The sequence below is a fragment of the Podarcis bocagei genome, assembly GCF_964188305.1.
Source record: "Podarcis bocagei genome assembly, chromosome: 11".
In the NCBI taxonomy this organism is placed as follows: domain Eukaryota; kingdom Metazoa; phylum Chordata; class Lepidosauria; order Squamata; family Lacertidae; genus Podarcis; species Podarcis bocagei.
Genome location: NC_138136.1, coordinates 42,628,546 through 42,648,885, shown reverse-complemented (window position 1 = coordinate 42,648,885; position 20,340 = coordinate 42,628,546). Strand labels below are relative to the sequence as shown.

The 20,340-nt window shown below is 42.6% G+C and overlaps 1 protein-coding gene and 1 long non-coding RNA gene across 3 annotated transcripts in view; both read right to left on the bottom strand.

Moving 5' to 3' along the window:
* The window catches only part of LOC308597465, a 50,537-nt gene that overhangs the window by 20,269 nt on the left and 9,928 nt on the right, over positions 1–20,340 (bottom strand). The gene's annotated exons all lie outside the window — the stretch shown is intronic.
* SLC38A9 (solute carrier family 38 member 9) overlaps positions 1–20,340 on the bottom strand; it is a 45,410-nt gene that overhangs the window by 20,269 nt on the left and 4,801 nt on the right. For both annotated transcript variants that reach the window (XM_081212950.1, XM_081212949.1), the window contains exons 3-10: positions 17,729–17,861; positions 16,750–16,871; positions 16,553–16,616; positions 16,346–16,439; positions 13,763–13,933; positions 10,724–10,783; positions 8,163–8,357; positions 7,053–7,160 (exon numbers count right to left, since the gene is read on the bottom strand). In XM_081212950.1, coding sequence (XP_081069076.1) covers positions 7,053–7,160; positions 8,163–8,357; positions 10,724–10,783; positions 13,763–13,933; positions 16,346–16,439; positions 16,553–16,616; positions 16,750–16,871; positions 17,729–17,861 — 947 coding nt within the window. The remainder of the gene's footprint in view (positions 1–7,052; positions 7,161–8,162; positions 8,358–10,723; positions 10,784–13,762; positions 13,934–16,345; positions 16,440–16,552; positions 16,617–16,749; positions 16,872–17,728; positions 17,862–20,340) is intronic.

Below are 20,340 nucleotides of genomic sequence, written 5' to 3'. Positions count from 1 at the left end.
CCTTTTATTTAAAATGCATCTCTGGGTTATTTGTGGGGCATAGGAATTTGTTCATTCCCCCAAAAAATATAGTCTAGCGCTCCACAAGGTCTGAGGGACAGTGGACTGGCCCCCCACTGAAAAAGTTTGCTGACCCTCGCTTTAAACACTTGAACAGCCACAAATTTATCAACCTTTTTTAAAAAAACAAAAAACCCCAACAAGTATTTTTAAACAAGGATTTTTAACGTCTAGAAGTTCTGTTTCATGTTTTAACCATCAATAATCTTAATCCCCCTGTTTTTTGTGCTTCTTGGTGAGTGCCACCTTTCCATTTCTCATTTAACAGCCAAAAACACCAACTAGTTTCTTCTTCTCACCACCCAATTCATATTACGTACCTTTTAAAAATTATGTTTTTTACTGCTGAGTAAAAGAAATGTAATTTTGCGGCTAAACGTTTCCTTGCTGTACCAGTTGGGTGTTGGAGTGCTCATCTAGCTCCTTCAACAAATGCCACAACCATTTTGCAGGCTTGCTTTGGGGGGGGGGGGGAGTGTTATTACATCTGGCAAAGCATTTTGCCAGAAATACTAACTAAACAAGCCGAGCTTTGAGAATAGCTCAGTATGAGGACAATGAGCTCAATGGTATACTTTTATTCAATGGACAAGGTGGTTGTGGGATTCCACCATCCACCCATAGGACTCTGTGGACTGATCCTGCTGGGATAATTAAGAGGCATTGTTTTTCTACTCATGAAATGAACCAAGATTGCTCTCCCCCTACATTTGTATTGTGAAAATGATGTAGCATAGGTTACAGGGTTATTTAAATAAATAAATGGTTTAATACTTTTTTTTATTAAAAAGCCCCCAGAAAAACGATTTTTAAAAGACTGTCTGACAAAATGCCCATATTTTGGAAAACAACAACAACAACAACAACCTAGGAAATTTATGCAGAATAATGCACCAATCTGCCACCAAGACTACTATTCTAAACACCACCACCCTTTTCTTTTTACTGTTCCCCTAGCCTAGTAGCTGTGCAGAATGTGTCCAGTGTGCTCTTTCCGTTTCATAAAAATGGGTAGAAACATGGGGTGACTGCCCTGCCTGCTTCAGATTCAGGGATGGCAGTTGAAAGATGAGACACCTTGCCCACCCACGATCTAACAGAATGCCAGGGGTGAACTTGCAAAGTTTGTAGGACTGGTCTGATTAAAGTTAAAAAAATCTGGATTCACCAAAATGCAGTTTGCTTGGCTTGACATCTGTTCCAATTCACAAATAATTCATCAAAGCTGCATCATTCTCCAGCCCTCTTCCCTCCACCCGCTACCCTGCTCTGTTTGGATAACCATGCAGACTATAAACATTCACAGATTAAGTGTGCCAGTAAACAGCAAAATCTGAGCAGTGTTTTCTGACGAAGGACATCTGGAGGGCTGTCAGGGAACAGCTCTGTGCTGCATTGTAAATCAAGCTAAGCTGAAATTGATGCAACTGCAGTCGCAGGTAAAATGAACTCTCTCAGGTATGAATATGCATATGGCACAAACTGGACCATCTCCATGGAGTTTGCATGCCACTGTGGCCCACACAAGCTATTTGTCTGCAACTGTTCTTGTTTTGTCCCTGAGGCATCTTTTCTATTTGGATCTTTACCAAGGAGGACTAAGAGAAGTGCGCATCTCTCTAGCAGCGCAAATGGTTTTTCCTATCCCTGCTGTCAAACTAAAGCTCAATCACTCCATATTTCATTGTTTGGATGGGAAATGATGTTTACCGCAAAGGTCAGCCATTGACTAGGAAACCTTTTTAGCGCCATTATTTACACTATTATAGGGGATGGGAGAAGAGGGGAGAAACATTTTCCAAACCGCAAATCCGGAATCTCGGCGTGGACTCCTTACAAATTCGTCAAAGTTACATATGTTTTGCATTATAGCAAGCAGCAACTCTTTTTGCTTTTAATGAGAAATGACCTTAGTTTTATGAATTTTGTCCATCGCCTATAAAAAATATACAAAAAAAGGAACACAGAACCATATTAGGTTCTGCCATCTGTATTGAAGCACTTAAAGCTGCGGCACTTACCGTTACATGGGGCAGTAATAAATCTGGCCCAGTTTTGTAATACTCTATTTCTCTAAATGGTGGTATGTTACAAAATTGTACAACTTAAATTATAAAGCAGGACATGACTGACAAAAAAAATGGGTCACTGTAACTCCTTTTTTCTACATGGTAAGCTCAAGAAATCAGTATTTCAAATTTCTCCTGAAAAGGCGAAAGTATTTTTGACAGGTTAATTTATGCTGCACCCTGAGCTTTGCAAAGGGGGGGAAGCAGTTTATCATAAACTGGAAGTTTAACTTTCCATTTCAATGGGAGGGGCTGAAAGAGAGCAAGTTGCTTAGCGAGTTCATAGCATTTGAGCTGGGAGCTCACATTATGTGGTCACTAAATTACATCAGCTCTTGCAAGTGCACAGCCTAACAGACAACGATTGTGACAGACAACGGCACAAGCCAGCTTTCTTGCATTCCAACACTGCCTCCCTATCAACTGAAACCACAAAAAGGAGGTGGTTGTATTGGTGGGATAATATAAATGTCACATATTTAACTTTGCTATGTGCACACGGTTGCCTCTGAATTGGCCACCATGGGGCAACTGCCTGCATGAAGACAGCCCCTTAGCATTCCTTCCTATATTGAGAGAGACACACAAGAGAGAAAGGCGGGAAACAAGAATACTGAAAGTAGATTAGAGAAAGCATTTGTTAAATAGTATTTTAACTGTGCTAAAGTTTATACATAATAGAACAAAGGCATGCAGTGCTTCCTCTCTCTCCTCAACAGCTGCAGCCCCGTGGCCTTCAGGGAGTTGGGCTAGTCTGCTTCTGTCCTGGCTCACTTTCCAAGTAAACTGAGTGGGAGGACTCCAGAAAAATAACTTGCGGAACATGTTCATATACTAATTTTTACCCTCTTTAGAACACTGAAATAAAATAAATTATTATTATTATTATTATTATGTGTGAGAGAGATAAGAAAAATCAACCTGGGAATATAAGAGAATTATTTCCTTCACGTATTCCGTCCCACCACAGAGTGGATTGAGAGGGGGAAAGGGCTTTTCTCCGATCCACTTCCTGCCAATCTTGTTATGGGGCAAGCCAGCTGAGAGACCCAGCGTAGTATGATTGGGCAGAGGAATGGATTATAGGACCAGAGGAATGGATTATAGGACCAGAGGAAACAACTTCAAATTCCCACTCAGCCATGAAGCCTACCAAGTGAGCATGGGCCAGTCATCATCCCTCAGACTAACCTACTTTGCAGGTTTGTTTTGAGGATAAAAAGGCATTTGTGGGGGTGGGTGGGGGTGGGGAACCATATATGCCACCCCGAGTTCCTTGGTAGAAGAGCAGGACAAAAATATAAATTAATGAATAACTACAAACAGGTAGGAGGAGGAGATAGCTGGTGGATAGGTACACTTTGCTATCTCGAGACTATTCTCGAGACTTGAGATTTCATGTGATGTTTTGTGTGGGGCTCACACTTAAGATGAGAAAGAAACTCTCCATGCTCACAACCAGCAGCACCTACAGTTTTCCTCAATTGCCCCATTTAAAACATTTCTTCCTGTAATACCTTTCAATTTAACACAGCTCTTTTCTTCCCTTCCTTAGAGGAACTCTGCTATTTACCTCATAAAATTTTTATACTGCTAATTTTAAGGGGGGGGACCCCTCAAATCTGTAGAAATGCACCCCCTCAACCAAGCACATAATCTAACCCATGACTTGATATCCTGCTGGTAGTTCCTTAAGTTCCTTAGGTGAAATCTCAGCATCAACTGCCCATCAGATGGCCTTCTTAGCAAGAGCACCTCAGTTGTGGTATGCTCTTCCTCTGAAAACTAGAAGGGAACCAGCTTCCTCAAACCAAGGCAGATGACTGGTCCATGTAGCTTAGTAATGTCTACACTAGGCTTCCTCAACCTTGGCCCTCCAGATGTTTTTGGCCTACAACTCCCATGATCCCTAGCTAGCAGGACCATTGGTCCGGGATGCTGGGAATTGTAATCTCAAAACATCTGGAGGGCCGAAGTTGAGGAAGCCTGGTCTACACTGACTAGCAGCAGCTTTCCAGGGTTTCAGATAGGGGACATTCCTATCCCTACCTGGAAATGCCACAGACTCAACCAGGGACCTTCTGCATTCAAAGCAGATGCTCTCTCTCACTGAGCTATAGCCCTTCCCTTCACTGTGATTTGGCGCAGCATAGCTTTTAGCGCTCCCTGAAGACCTGCTTTTTGTGTAGGCTTTTATGACGGCAATATTAGCCTCTGCAGTGAAAAGACAACCTATGTGATGCTTTATTATTATTGTGCTTTATGTATGTATTTGCAGCAGGTGTTCTGGGGTTTTCTGACAGAAGTACAGGATGCAAGTTTTACAGATAAACAAACTTATGACAATGGCATTTGCGGGAAGACGATGTTGGAATAGAATTAGTTCCATTCACTAGAATATGGACAGGGACTTCTTATACAGTAGTACCTTGGGTTACATATGCTTCAGGTTACAGACGCTTCAGGTTACAGACTCCGCTAACCCAGAAATAGTACCTTGGGTTAAGAACTTTGCTTCAGGATGAGAACAGAAATCGTGCTCCGGCATTGCAGCGGCAGCAGGAGGCCCCATTAGCTAAAGTGGTGTCTCAGGTTAAGAACAGTTTCAGGTTAAGAACGGACCTCCGGAACCAATTAAGTATGCAACCAGAGGTACCACTGTACAAGATTTTCCACATGTGTTCTTCTGTGGAGGAAAGCTGTGTTGGGAACAGTCGCCAGAAGTTCTCTTTGGGTTTATGACGACTGATCTATTGTGACCTGGAGAACAGATGAACTGTTCTCTAAAGCAAATGCATTACCAGGGTAGGGTGGGGCTGAACCCCTCTGAAATTCACTGGGGAGTGGGCAGAAAGGGTGTTTCTACTTCCCCCAGCAAGAATTAATTAAATGTTAGCAACTGACATAACGATTCCCCAGGCGAAGCGAGTACCTAATTCTAATCAGACACCACATGAAGAAAGCAAGTTCTTCAGAGCTCTCTCTCTTTTTTTTTTTTTTGGCAGCAGAATGAGACTCCTAGTGAAGGTCCCTGATGCCTCATTACAAGCCTTCTGGAGGAAGAAAAAGAGGCTAATGGCCTCAAGAGCATTTTGACTAGTGCCAATGCAAGCTCCAGGTGCTAGCAAGCTGGAAAAGTCAACCCACCCACAGCCTCTGGCCAGAAAACCCAACCTTCATGCTGTGCTGAAATCACTCTGCAATTGTCAGACCTGGGTCTGCTTCTTATGCAACCATTTCCCCACACCTGAGTAGATTCAGCTGCATGGGGGAGACCCTGAAAGTGTTGCCAAGTCTTGGATGGAGCTCTTCTCCTTCCTCCCCACACTGATCATCCTAGGCATCACTATGGGCAAGAGGTTAATAGGGCTAGTTGGTCCCACACAGCTAGAGGCCTGGATCGCAGAAAAGGGGGGAGAGGACAGCCCTTGTTCCACCTGATGCCCTTCCTGAATTGAGACTGTGTCAAATGAGGAAAGGAATTCTCTACCCATTCAAATACCGTAGTCAATCCCTCTCCCCTCCATCTCCTTTGGCAGAACTGAGAAGCTGAAGGAGAGGAAAAGCCATATATGGATGCAGGTGTGAGAGCAAAGCAGATGGGGCCCTGGTGTGTGTGGGAATTCTGGTGGCCTGATGTTTGCAGGGCTGGTGCCAGCAAAGTGCTTAAGAGCATAAATGAAAGAGCAACTTGATGGCGGAAGGGGAAATCAGTTCATGAAACTTGCTTGGTGGCCTTAGTCAAACCTCCATTGCTTACACAAAAATTATTGCACCTGTAATAGAGGGTGATCATACCAGCCCTCCTGACAGGCTTGTTGTAAGGATTATGCAACAAGAATTGCACTAGGTACTGATGTACCATATTTTTCGCTCCATAAGATGCACCTGACCATGAGACGCACCTAGTTTTTAGAGGGGGAAAGCAAGGGGGGAAAAAATTCTGCACAGAGCATGTAAGCGGCTCTCGCTTTTCTTGCTTTAAACCCTTCCGTCGCCCCTCCCGCTTCACTGAGAAGCCAGCAGAGCAAACTGCGCAGCTCTCGCTGAAGCCAGCAGAGCAAGAGCGATAGCTGCACAGTACCTCTTGTTCTGCTGGCTTCCCAGCAAAGCGGGAGAAGCGACGAAGGGAGCCCTTACAAGGGAGCGCTGAGCAGAGCCTGGCAGCGGCTCTTGCTGGCTTTTCTGGGAGGTGTGGGAAGGGACAGAGGGCAGTCTGTCAGTCCCTTCTCCCACCTCGCGGAAAAGCCCCCAAGAGCTGCACACACGCTAGGCGCAGCTCTTTAAAAGGGAGTGCTGAGCAGAGCCTCCCACCTGCTTTTGCTCCATGAGACACACACACATTTCCCCTTACTTTTTAGGAGGGAAAAAGTGTGTCTTATGGAGCGAAAAATACGGTAATTTCTTTTTCTTAAGTACTACTGTTATTATTGAGATCAGCCACCACAGAATGATATTGGGTCCAATAAATTATAATCAGGGATGGGAAAGCTGTGGTCCCCTAGCTACTGCTGCACTCCAGTTCCCATCTCCTCCAGCCACTATGGCCAAGGGCCTGAATGTTGTGAGTTGGAGTCCGACAACACCTGGAAAATCCCCATTTTCTTTAAAGGCCTCATTTAAAATATTTAAACTGCATGGCATGCTTGAGCATTTTGCTCCTTGGTTAATGGCTCTTATAAATTGCAAATGACCAGTGTATAAATGGCCACCTACACCCTACTGTTCCAACTCAATCTACGTTTCTTGCAATTAATTCCAATAGTGATATAGTAGCCTGAACTGTACTGGTAACCAATTCAAAAGGAATTATATACAGGGGCTGAAGAATACTTTCGAAACCACTTTCATCTTATCAGATGATTAAAATGGAGTGTTTTAAAGTCAATACTGATGGCTGTTTTATATATATATAAAGTTTACCTGGTACAAAATATGTGGTTGATTTAAACCAGTCAAATTCTAAATGGAATCCCAAGAGAGCAGCTTTCACAGTAACGAGGATAACTAGGTAGATGACTGAAACGGTACCTGCAATAAGGGAAGAGGGAAAACCACAAGTCACTCAGATACATTTAAATTAAGTAGGAGCAGAAGTGTTGCTTTTCGATCTCTAGCTTGGACCAACCCAAAACAGCTCCCCTGCCTCCGATCCTTCCCTCTTCACTTGCCCTTTTCTGTGTTTTGTTTTTCATTTGCAAATCAGCTTTGAGATTAATGCAACTGAGATAAAATTATTTTGCATCTTATTCAGCCAGGTTCGAACAAGAGAACACATGGAGAGGGGTCAGAAAATCATGTTAATGCAAGTTTACTTGATGTCAAAGAGAACAACAGCTACCAGACTTTTAGAAGACATCTGAAGGCAGCCCTGTTTAGGGAAGCTTTTAATGTTTGATGCATTACTGTATTTTAATATTTTGTTGGAAGCCGCCCAAAGTGGCTATTATTATTGGCTGCTCTAAATCTAAGAAATTTGTAAAAGGGTGGGGGAAAGAGGGAGAGAAAATAACAAAATTCCTGAATGAAATTTATAAACCCTGAGGTTCTGGGAAATGAATTTACTGAAGAGCAAAGGATAAATAAAAAGAACTGGTTGCCTTTTAACACAAGCTTCTTGTATTAAAAAGGTACTGGAAGAGCGATGTGCCCATCTTCCAACAGCCTATTTAGCAGGGCAGGTCGAAGAGAAGGAGTGACCCCACCTACTTTTGGCACTGGCTCCGCCCACTGCTGGCTTCAGTCTTGCCCACCATGAGTATGCAATCCCTGACAGAAAGCAGCCCTCAACAGAAAAAAAGATTGCCCACCCATGTTTTAAGCTTTACAAAAGACATTGGGAGAGATCTGATCACAGATCTGTTGTGTAAAGTGTAGCCTGGCTCTCAGTTCAGGGGAAATGATGCAATATTGACTAACCGATTAAGTGAAAACAGTGGATATCCAATGGGGAAACATTTCAGGTCTTGTGGTAACTGTGGGGCATTCTGCCCCAACACAGACTGTACATTCTCCAGTCAAATCATTGCCTACCTAAGACGTTGAATTTGGCAAAGAAAGAGGGAGACTTGAAATTCAATAGCAGAACAAGGATGCTCAAGTAAAGAGGGACAGTTTTCGATTTGCTCCATAGCCGTTCAAATTCCTCAAATCCTGAATCACCGGTAGAAGAAAGCGCCCAGGTTCTGTTTCCTGGGACTTCCTTGCCTGCATCACCTGGGCAGATTACTGTAGAACCAAAAGGGAAACAAGCAGTGGTTTACTTCAAGGAAAGCATAACAAGGAGGGGAAATCAGAGCCAAAACATCAAAATGAGTAAGATGCCTACTGTGGTGTGACTTAGGGATAAACAGAGCAACCCACTTGGGATCTCCATTTAAGGCAGCCAGTGGCTCTCCAGATCTTGGACTGCAGTTCCCATCATCCTGGACCACTGGTTATGCTACCTGGGGCTGATGGGAACTTGAGTCCAACAGGATTTAGAGTGTCAGATTCCACGTCCGTAATTTAGCGAAACAGCTGACCGTTTTGGCTGCTGAATACCTGTATGTTGTCTCTTCACGCTCACCCACAACCCTCACCCACTTTGCAGAAAACAATATAAGGAATATCTATGGAATTGCTTCTCTTAAGAAGACAGAGAAAGTCTGCTCTTCTGCAGGGGGCAGCCATTTTGCATTAAACCAGTAGCATGCAGTGAATTTTTTCATAAGGGAACAGTTAGGGCCAGAGGTGCCAACTTGAGATGGCGCGACGTCTCACGTGTGACATTGCGACATTCCAAAGTTGCGCACCTGAGCATCGCATCTGCCTCCCTAAGCCAGCCAGACGCCACCTGGGCTTTGAAAAGAATGAGGCTTTAATACTCTGATTCATGGGTAGGCAAACTAAGACCCGGGGGCCAGATCTGGCCCAACACCTTCTAAATCCAGCCCAGAGACGGTCTGCGAATCAGCGTGTTTTTACATGAGTAGAATGTGCCCTTTTATTTAAAATGCATCTCTGGGTTATTTGTGGGGCACAGGAATTTGTTCATTTTTATTTTTATTTCAAAATATAGTATGCCCCCCCACAAGGTCTGAGGGACAGTGGACTGGCCCCTGCTGAAAAAGTTTGCTGACCCCTGCTCTAATTTACCAGGAGTAAATTAGCCTGGTCCGCCTAGCCCACTGACCGCATGCCACTGCATTAAGCTACACCCCCGCAGTGGCGTAGCGTGGGTTTTCAGCACCCGGGGCAAGGCAAGTAATTTGCGCCCCCTAACCCATAGGGGCAGAGAGCTGCGAGTGCGAGCGCCCCCCCCAGATGTTGCGCCCGGTGCGGCTGGCCCCCCTGCACCCCCCACGCTACGCCACTGCACCCCCGACATCAGCCATTCTCAAAATTCCACATGTGCCCCTGAACCCATAAATGTTGGCAACTATTGGTATACAGCGTTCACATGTCAGTGTAATTTCTTCCTGGACTATGGATTGCTGACATGAGAACATGCCAAACAAAGCAGCCAACACACAGTTTAAGGGCCTTTTTTAATTAAGATGCTGGCCCAACAGATACCCTGAACAGGTTGTGCTTTATGTGAGGCTATGCCCAGGGAGGTCACATCAGTGCTGCTAATGCAGCGGTTTGACTTCTCCCCCAGAGGCACACCCCTCTCTTCAAACAGAAGGATGCCAACAATAGAGAGGTAAACAGCAAGGAGGGATTTCAGTACGCCTCACCTGCACATTCCTTTTATTCATTCAATCTGTCCCCACCCACTTTAGATGCAATTGATTCAGATTCAGGTTAAAGCACTCTAACCTGCTATTGTCATGTGACCTTCGTCAGTGACCTGTGAAGTACAAGATTACCATTTCTGGGGTCTGATGCAAGCAGCTGTCATTAGTAAACAGCTGTGATTTATGTGCAGAGCGTGGTCTAACTAAGTATTCTGTGGAATTTTCCTAGAGCAAATCTTTTCATCCCACACTGGCTGCATGCCAAGCCGGTTACAATGCCCTTAAGCACAAAGCAGTTGGTCATGTTTCAGAAAAGCCAATGGACACGACCGAGTCATCAGCGTTATTTTTGCAAGTCTGTTTACTCTCCATTGTCTGCATAATAGTTACTGTTTTGAGAGAAAGTTGACAGTACTGCAGTAATTCACATGAAACTCTTTTCTGGATTGAGGGGGAAGGGAGTGACAAACTGATTATTATTTTTCACACAGCTTTCGACGCAAACACAGAACCCTATAAACTATATTTTTGGAAGTTACTATTTGCAATCAGGATTGTTATTAATGTGGTTTTTAAATAAACCTGGGAAAGAAACTTCTGCAATATTTTACTATTTTCAGCCAATTTTATTTTTGGTTAATGTTAGTCATTCAGGATAGACCTAATTACTGCATAAAATCTCTTGGAGATGCATCCCTCTGATTCTAAAAGTATTTTATTGTATTTTATCTATCACTTTTAAGCAGTTTGCTTTCATTACTTTATATTCTAAAATAATGTTTTTAAAATACTGAAAGATGCTTTGAATCTTAGTATAAATACTATTTATTGAAAGAGAGAGAGAGAATTAGGGGAGGGGGATTGGAAACTTACCTTTAGTGCTCCCATTTGTACCAGGAACAATATCCGTTACATTAATATGATGAGCATAATCTAAAGAGGGAAAGGAAGACAAACAACTTAGGAACATCTCAGCCCTGCAGCTAGTTTCTTCTGAGGTGTATCTTGGAACAAACAGGATGCATGCTGAAAGCAACATGCAGAGGACTACTATTTCTGAAGCTGCAGTGTCGTTTTAGGTTTTAACAACAAAAAACAACCTTCCCACAGTTCTGTTCTACTCCTCCAGATGTTGGTAAACTCCCAACTCCCATCAAGCCCAATCAATTCAACAACATCTGGAGGGCACCGGCTTCCCCATCCCTGATCTACAGCACTGAATTTGTGCCAATGTTCACCACCACCACTGGACCTTGTTTACAATGCCCTTGGGCATATGAAGTGAGAGGTTCACATGCACAGCAACTCCCACTTGCTTCTGTGTAAGCACAACAAAATAATTGGGAGAGGTAGCTTCCAGGTCAGGAAAAAGGGCACCCAGGTTAGACCTGGGATTGCAAGCCAGTGGGGTGGAGTGATGAAAAGCAAACAAAACTCACTGCAGTCCACTGAAGGCAACCAACCATGCCCTGGGCCTCCACAACCTCTCTCAATGGCAATGGAAACTACCATGTTTTTCGCTCTATAAGATGCACTTTTCCCCCTCCAAAAATTAAGGGGAAATGTGTGTGCATCTTATGGAGCGAATGCAGGCTCCATGGCTTCGGCAAAAGCAACGCAAAGCCTCCGGAGCGCAGCACACCGATCCCCTTGCTCTCGTGACTTCAGGGATAGCCGCCCGAAGCCTCAGGAGAGCAAGAGGAATCGGTGCACACCGATCCCTCTTGCTCTCCTGGCTTCGCTTTGCTGGAGAGGCGCTGCACAGCTTTCCTTCTCTGCGCAGCGCCCCTTCAGCGAAGCGGGAGGAGAACTGGAAGGGGCTCCGCTTCTCCTGCCGCTTCGCTGAAGGGGCGCTGGGCAGAGAGGGAGAGAATTTTTTTTTCTTGTTTTTCTTGTTCTCCCCCTCGAAAACTAGGTGCGTCTTATGGTCGGGTGCATCCTATAGAGCGAAAAATACGGTAGTAAGTTTACTACCCCTCCTTCTCTCTCCCCACCTCTTCTCTCCTAACATTATACTGTAATACCACATTAAAGTCTCACATCAAATACAACTTTTAAATTATAAACTAGCCAAAGAATTAATGCTTACAAGCACTCTGCAAAATTTCTGGATCTGGTGTTTTCAGAGTAAAATTGTGTCCAGGCAATGAGAATATGTCATTTGCATCAGTTCCATTACCCTCAATCCATCCTTCCTTGCTTGTCTCCCAAGTTTCAGGAAAGCAGTAAGGAATTTCTATCAGGTTTGCACTAGATCAGTAGGCCCTGGACAAGAGCCTGATCTTGCTGCAATCCTGGCTCTTATTATGTCTAGACCTCTGCTCACTTGCAAGCCTGTTCCAAACCCTTTTGTGTTTTTGTCATTACTTTGTCAAGAATATCTCTGCAATCATTAGGCAGCAAGAACTTTTAAAAAACAACAACAGCGTAATCTATTTAAAGATACTTACAAGAGTCCAAGGAGCATTTTTTAAAACAAAAACAAAAACCTGTGATTCTGCAACTTAGCCTGGGCTAACTTTTCTTTCTATAGTGAACTACATTGCCATCTGCTGGATAAATGGCTTAAAACACCTGCTGTTTCCACAATGAAGAAAGACTGTGGCCCACTTTAAAACATCAGCCAATTATGCCTACTCCGATTTACTAAAAGCCAAATTAAGACTTGCCTACATGTTTAGGATTAGTGCAAACACCAAACCCATTTAAACAGCCTTCTAAAATATACTCCTATGATGCATCTGAAATAGTATGGAAACATATTTAAGATGAATATAGAAGCATATATGTAAGATATATTTAAATTAAAATGTTAACATTGAACAGCCTCCCCAAACTGCTGCCCTTCAGATGTTTTGGACTGTAACCCAAGTCAGTCTGTAACCCAAAACATCTGGAGAACACTAGGTGGGGGAAGCTCACCTGAGAATGATGCTCAGATCTCAAAAGATGGCCAAAAAATATAAGGACCTGCATGTTTTCATAACATTTAAATTAGTTCCAGGGCACCACAATGTGCAATGTTGAAGAGATTCCTAGGAATCAGCATCCTTAATAAAGGGCACTACTATAATAATTTATTTCAAATATTGTGCATTTGTTTATACAGAGAAAAGTTTGTTTTCTCAGAGATCTTAGTACGCACACTGTAATAGCTTATTCAGTGTGATATTTGAGTTTTATAAGCAGGTTTTCTAAAGGGCAAATTTATTTAGAGTATTTTTATAGTGCCCTTTGAGTATATTCTCAGGATGATTATAAAAATGAACAACGATGGTTTGGTTTGCAAGTCATTTTAAACCACAGTTAACCTTAACTATGATTTAAAGGGGAATGCACAGCATTCTGGGGCACAGGAAAACAATCACAGCTGCTTCATTTGTCATGATGCCATGCTACTTCAAGGTAAAGCATGGCTTGGCTTAGCGTTACATCCAAACCTGAGCTCATGGTTTGTCTCTCTTCGGACAAACCATGAGCTGCAATCAGATTATGTTCTTGGCCCACTCATGCTTTGTTTGGAGAGAGACAAACCACAAGTCTGGTTTCAGGCACAACGCTAAGCCAAATCATAGCCGAGCACCTGGCAATGTGGCAGCTGTTGTTCAAAGCGACATGTAAGCAAGGCCAGTACAAAAAGTAATAAGAAGAAAACTCATAGTCTTCCTCCCGAGAAGACATGTGCAGGATTGCACTGCAAGTTATTTTATGTATATGACACTTTTCTACAGCAGACGGTGTCTAAAGTGGCTTGCAATAAACGCTCACATAATTACACACACTGAAACATAGACCAAAACAGCTTTTAACAGATGCAGCCATGAGTTCTGCTATGAACTATTACATATTATTTGCCAGGTAGGAAAAACCAAGGCCCAGCTGCAAGGAATTAAAAGAAAAGTTCACACTTACTATAAATAAATATCCCCGTGTTGTAAAGGAAATTGGACATGAGGACCCAGTAAACCACCATGGCTCCAATAAGGGATACCAACGAAAACAAAAGGCTAGACCATTGACCGAATGATCCAAAGTAATACTTGCAAACATCTGGGAATTCCCAAGTTGAGGTATCTATTAAAGCTGGGGGGGACGGGACACATCAAGCATAGAGTTAATACTAGAATTCAATAATCTAATCATTACTGCTTACACATACTTTGCATTCTGAAGATTCCTAAACATTAAGATATCACAGATTCTCAACAATTGATGCTGAACATCCTAACAAAGTGAAATAAAAGCCTATTGCTTTTAAAGTTATTTGCAAAAATAAAGGTAGCGTACGTTTTTAAAATAGCAACAAAAATATCTAAAATACAATTATAGCAACCACCAAGCAGCAAACAGAAGAAGGGTTGTTGACGTATTAGAAGGCATGTTTTCACTTGCCTTCTAAAAACAAGGGAGATGAGGAATGTCTTTCTGAATACCAGCTGCAGGAAATCGCAGGTGGGCAGTGCACTGTTTGCATGGTCAGTTTGCAGGCTTCCCACAAGCATCTGTTTGCCCATGGTGAGAATAGATACCGGACTAGATGTTTATTGTTCTTAATTGGTTCCTCTGGTGGGAGAATTTTGCCCAGAAAAGGCCTGAACTGAACCTTGTGTATAGATGGGCTTTATAAATTTGATTTTAAGATATTGGGTGGACTGCGCATAGGATTGCCAAGTGAAGGTTGCAGGAATGGTACAGAAAAGCATGAAGTCAGATTTCTGCTAAGTTAATAATTATTAAGCGCCAGAGACCTAGTAAACATTGCATTAAGTTAAAGCTTTGTATCAATAACAAACTTGATGAGTGTATCCAACCGATGAGCAGGCATAGTACTGGAATTAATGGACCTAAGTTACTCATGGATACAACCCTAAGTCTCTGACTGGGGATCCTTTTGTAGTAAAAATGGTGCACCCACACACAAGAGGGAGGCTATATCTTTAAAAAGTAACAGTAAGGAACTAACAGTAATAAGGGGGGCAGATACAACAGTGAGATCAGTTGTGGCTTTTCCTGTCACTGCAGTATGTGACAAGAAAAGGGAAACCAAAAACCTTTGGCCAGCGTTACAGGAAATGTGACTCTGCGTAGGTCTACGAAACCACAATTGGGGAACCTGTGGGCTTCCAAACATTGATGGACTACAATTCCCATCAACCCTAGCCATTGACAATGCTGGCTGGTGTTGATGGGAATTGGAGTCCAGCAACACCTAGAGCGCCAAAGGTTCCTCACTGTTGCATTAGACTCCTGCGTCCCTGCCACACAGCCTACTCACATGCAGTAGCCCTTATTCATTGCCATTTATAGCAAAAGGTTAATAGCTTGCTTTCAGAACAAAGTGGAATTGCACAGAGCAAGTGTTCCATTATCAAGCAGATTCAGCTGGAACTGCTCCTGATGAAAATGAGTTCTCAGTAATCTCTGTCTGATGGAACCCACCCCACAACAGGCAGGAATAGCTTAGGGTCACTATTTTATAAATAAATAAATACAATTTTTTAACATTTATACCCCACTCTTCCTGGTTTAAAAACCGGGCTCGGGGCAGCTAATAGCAAATATAAAACATTGATTAAAATGCAACTTAAAACAACTTAAAACAGCATAAAATACAACAAAAATGCAGCATCAATATCAATAAAATTCAAAACTTCGGGGGGGGGGGGGGAACCAGTCAGTAGACATCGAACGATCACCAGGGCTAACTGGCCAAGTTGGTCCTACTAGGGCCAGCAAGGAGACCAGGGAAGAATTTAAATGTGGGGTCCCAGAAAGGGTTTTTTCATAGAAGAGGAAAGGGAAAAGGGAATAGAGGATCAGGCTAATTCAAATTGAAGGCGGAATAGCTCTGCCTTACAGGCCCTGCAGGGCCCTAGTCTCGTGGGACAGAGCATTCCACCAGGTCGGAGCCGTCACTGAAAAAGCCCTGGCCCTGGTGGAGGATAGTGTAGCTTCCTTAGGGCCCAGGACCTTTGAGCTATTATTATTCATGGACCTTAGGGCCCTCTGCAGGACATACCAGGAGAGGCGGTCCCGTAAGTATGAGTATTGTAGAACTACAATGTCTTCAACTCCAGGGCGCAGCAATACATTAAGATGGTGGCTCCCAGAGAGGATACAAGGGCAGGTTCTAGGGCATTGATGGTGGGCCCTGCTGAGAAGCCAGCAGCTGCCCAAGAGGGTCATGTGCCAATGCCAGTCCTGTTTAAGAGCTACTCCAGGATATCAGGAATGTTTTCCTTATTGAAAGAGCACTAGAAGCAGTGAGCAGTCTCCCCTGGCTGTGTACAGCCACAATGGAATTGGGTGTTTTAATGCACACTTTCAGTTATACACACCTAGGCGAAATAGCTCTAGGATCGGTGCATCATGAGAACTGAGCATGCGCTATAGAACATGTCTGACTGCCTACACTGCAAAAATCAATGTGGAAATAAGTCCCTGTAGCAGAACACCACAATCACACAGATAAATAGTACTGAAACTCATACTTACGTATCATTGTCCTCGATTTCACAACTCTGTAGCAACAGTAAAGTGTCAATACTCCCATTAACAAAATAATAACAATTCCAGAGGTAAATCCAGCCTGTTTTTTAAAATGAAAAAAGGATTAGCATATTGTGACATTGATGCAAATTAAATTACACCCACACATTGCTGCATTAAGATTGACCTTGACACACCTGTAAGTTGCCTTACCTGTTTTATTCCCCAGGGAATACTTAATATAGATGTACCCATCATTGTATTCCAGATCATAAATCTGAAGGGAGAAAACATGCACACGTAAAAATATGAGAAACTAAAACTGATTGCGGAAGCTTTTTCTACGTATTATGAATTTGTGACAAATAATGTACTTCATATCTACCATGCTTGGAAAGCATTTCACATACATAGTTACTATGCTTGAGTTTTTGCCGTAACCATCTGTACAGCCATCTATTTTGTAAGCCGTTCCTAATGGACTATACACGTAGATTTCTTCTGGAGCAGGAAGTACGTGATCAGGAGCCACCTAACAAAAGATGAGAACACAAGGCCTTAGTGACAGTGTAAGTCTCTGGTGCTGCAATACAGTATTCCTGTATTCGCAGAAGAATTCAAGAAGGCACTTCAATCCCAGTTTTAAGCAAGTTCTGCCCATTGAATTCAACAAAGCTTACTTGAAATGCAACAGTGCAAATGTTATTTAATATTTGAGCTTCTATGTTGTGTGGGAGGGGAGCTTTTAAAAACTGAAAGGGAAAAAAAACCTGGCAAAAGTAAAAGAATGAAAAAAAGAGAAATGTTAAGTGCCTATGTCTGCTGTCCAACACTTACAATCCTAAAAGTACTGTAAATCGAAATGAATTAAATGGAGTTTACTCCTAGGTGAGCGTCCATAATATGGTAGCCCAAGCTATAAAATATAATAAGACAATTGACTCATTCCCATATTATACAATTAAGGCACATGGTTTCTCCTAAAGCAGCTTGGGTACTGTAGTTTACCCCCTCACAGAACTACAATTCACAGCAGTCTTGAACTACAGTCCCCATAATTATTTTTTGGGGAGGACACCATGTGCTTTGAATGGATGGTGTTAATCAGCCCAGTGATAAGCCAAACCATGGTTAAGTGTGAATGAGTAAGTGGGCTGATGTACTGTTACAAAAGCTGCTACCTCTTCGCTTCTCTCCCCATCCTGCTGCACTACTGGGGACTAAGTACTGGGACTTACTCCAGCTTAGTGTTTTATGTGAACCTGAACTTGGGGTTTGTCTTGGCCAAACAAGCAATGAGTGGTAAGACGAGCAAACCTTGGTTACACCTCATAGTTTGTTTGGTGCTCCCACACCTGGGAGTTTTGCAATAACTTGTCTTTTGCTTACCAGTGCTCTATCTGAGGGCGACGCAAGCCTGCTGTAGTAATGAATCCGCTTATTCATTGCTGAAGCTTCATCTGTAATTCTCTGCGTATCATCATTCACAGTAACAATATTTGTAGGTTCTATATGGAATGGCCTGGAAGAGAAATAAAAAACATAATAGTCTTTAAAGCCATAATCAACAGAAGACTAACATTAGAGGTTGATAATGGAACAAAATAGTCCAGCATTTGGTTCCCACAATGCCCAACCAGATGCTTATCAAAAGCCTATGAGTCAGATATGAGTAAAGTAGCATTTTCTTGCTCATGTCCCCCAGTACACTGCCTTTAATACTGGAAGCACAATTTAGGTGTCATCACAAAGAAAGCTCAGGCTGATGCCATAATGAACCTTAGCTGGCTGCTGGGCCTCTGCTGAAGATCTCAATTTGTGAGCAGGTCTGTTTGGGAGAGTAGTTGCTTAAAGGTGAATGGAGCCTTTTAGGTTAACCAAAACACCTTAAATTTTGCTTGCCAGCACCCAGGCAGCCAGAGCAGTCCCATCAAAATTGATGTTGTATGATGATGAAACTCTCTCCTACTCTGCAAATTCTCTCCTCCTCAGCAATCTAGCTGCCACATTCTGCACTAGCTGCAACTTCCAAAGCAGCTTTGAGGGCAGCCCCTTAGAGCACATTGCAGTAATCCAATGCATGAGTCATTATAGCCACACTATCCATGGCCTGGAATGACTACAGCTGGTGTACCAGCTAAAGAAGAAGAGGAGTTTGGATTTGATATCCCGCTTTATCACTACCCGAAGGAGTCTCAAAGCAGCTAACATTCTCCTTTCCCTTCCTCCCCCACAACAAACACTCTGTGAGGTGAGTGGGGCTGAGAGACTTCAAAGAAGTGTGCTTAGCCCAAGGTCACCCAGCAGCTGCATGTGGAGGAGCAGGGACACTAACCTGATTCCCCAGATTACGAGTCTACTGCTCTTAACCACTACACCACACTGGCTCTCAGGTGTAAAAGCTAGTAAAAGACACTCTTTTTTAAAAAAAAAAAAAATTATTAAGTTTCCGCAATAAAAAAGCATACAAAGACAAAGAAAATACAAAATGACACACACACAAAAAAACAATACAATACAAAAATACAAACATTAAACACATCAAAAAAAGAGAAGAAAAAAGAGATAAAAACACATATATTAAAAAAAAACAAAAATTCCCTCTTTCTTAATTTCTCATCTTCAATTAACTTATTTTCCCGACTTCCTCACGTCTCCCATTCTTGTATCCCTTTTTAGAAATTAATTCAGCAAATTCATATCTTATTAATTTATCTGTTGTTAATCCAATCTTACATTTTACTTTGTTGCTGAAGCCCCTGCAATTCATAAAAGACACTCTTAGCTGCAGGGGTCACTTACACCTCCAGCAGCAATGCTAGATCCAGGTGGACTCTCAGCCACCTGCTTATTTAGAGGGAATGCAGATGGGGTTCACATGGCTGAATATTCCCTTCATACAAATATAACAGAGTTCTGTAGCACCTAACAAATTTACTAAGGCCTAAGCTTTCACAGGCTCTGTATGAAAAGATTTCCTCTATACAGATAAATGTCAGGGAGGTGGCTAGGCTTGAATCCTGCCTAAAAGATAGCAACACTGACTGAAAACCTCAACATCGCTTACAAAACAAATTAAAAATCATAATAGTTTTTTAAAAGACACAAAGAGTACAAGAGGAGACTCATATGTTTAGAAATCAATTGGCCTATTTGAAAAGATACAATCTCACTTGCTCTGTATCATTTGTTGCATGGAACCACATCATAACCACAAAGATAGTGATCAATTATGGAAGGAAAGAAGCACAAAAACCACACACGCTTTTTCTTTTAGCTACAACAGTGTCACGCCAGCTAACTAAATACCAATGAAACTGTCCCCCAAAACAGCAATTTACAGATACTCGAGCAGCTTCTACTTAAGGAAACCAAGGGAACAGTATCAACATTTGAACAATATGGATTAAACATTACCTTGAAGACCTCCCAAACTGAGACAGCACTAAGTGGCTCCCATGCAGACTTCTATTACCTGACTGTATGCTCTTTTAACATATAGCAAATTACCCCCCAAGCACACGTCTATCTAAGTCTACAAGAACAAGTATTCTCAAAAAGTATTAGCTGGTGGGCCACAAGCTTCCTAACTTTCCAAAAACACACTGCTAACTAATTATTACTGCAAAATTATATTCCCCACCTCTGCTGCTTTTTAGAGCTGATTCACACACATAATTTATCAGGTCCTGTGACAAGCTACACCCGCCTAAATTCCCTCTTCTACACAAGGATTAAAGGTGCAGGAGCACTGCCTTTTCTTCCCATCAAGCCATCCCAAATCACAGCTGATCGCAAAGTCTTCTTTGTGGAGCTTGACCCTGTGAAGGGTCAACATGCCTTGATATTGCACTTTGCAAATTGCATCTGCAAGCTGTGATTGGAACAGTACAGTGGTGCCCTGCAAGACGAATGCCTCGCAAGACGGAAAACCCGCTAGACGAAAGGGTTTTCCGTTTTTGAGCTGCTTCGCAAGACGATTTTCCCTATGGGCTTGCTTT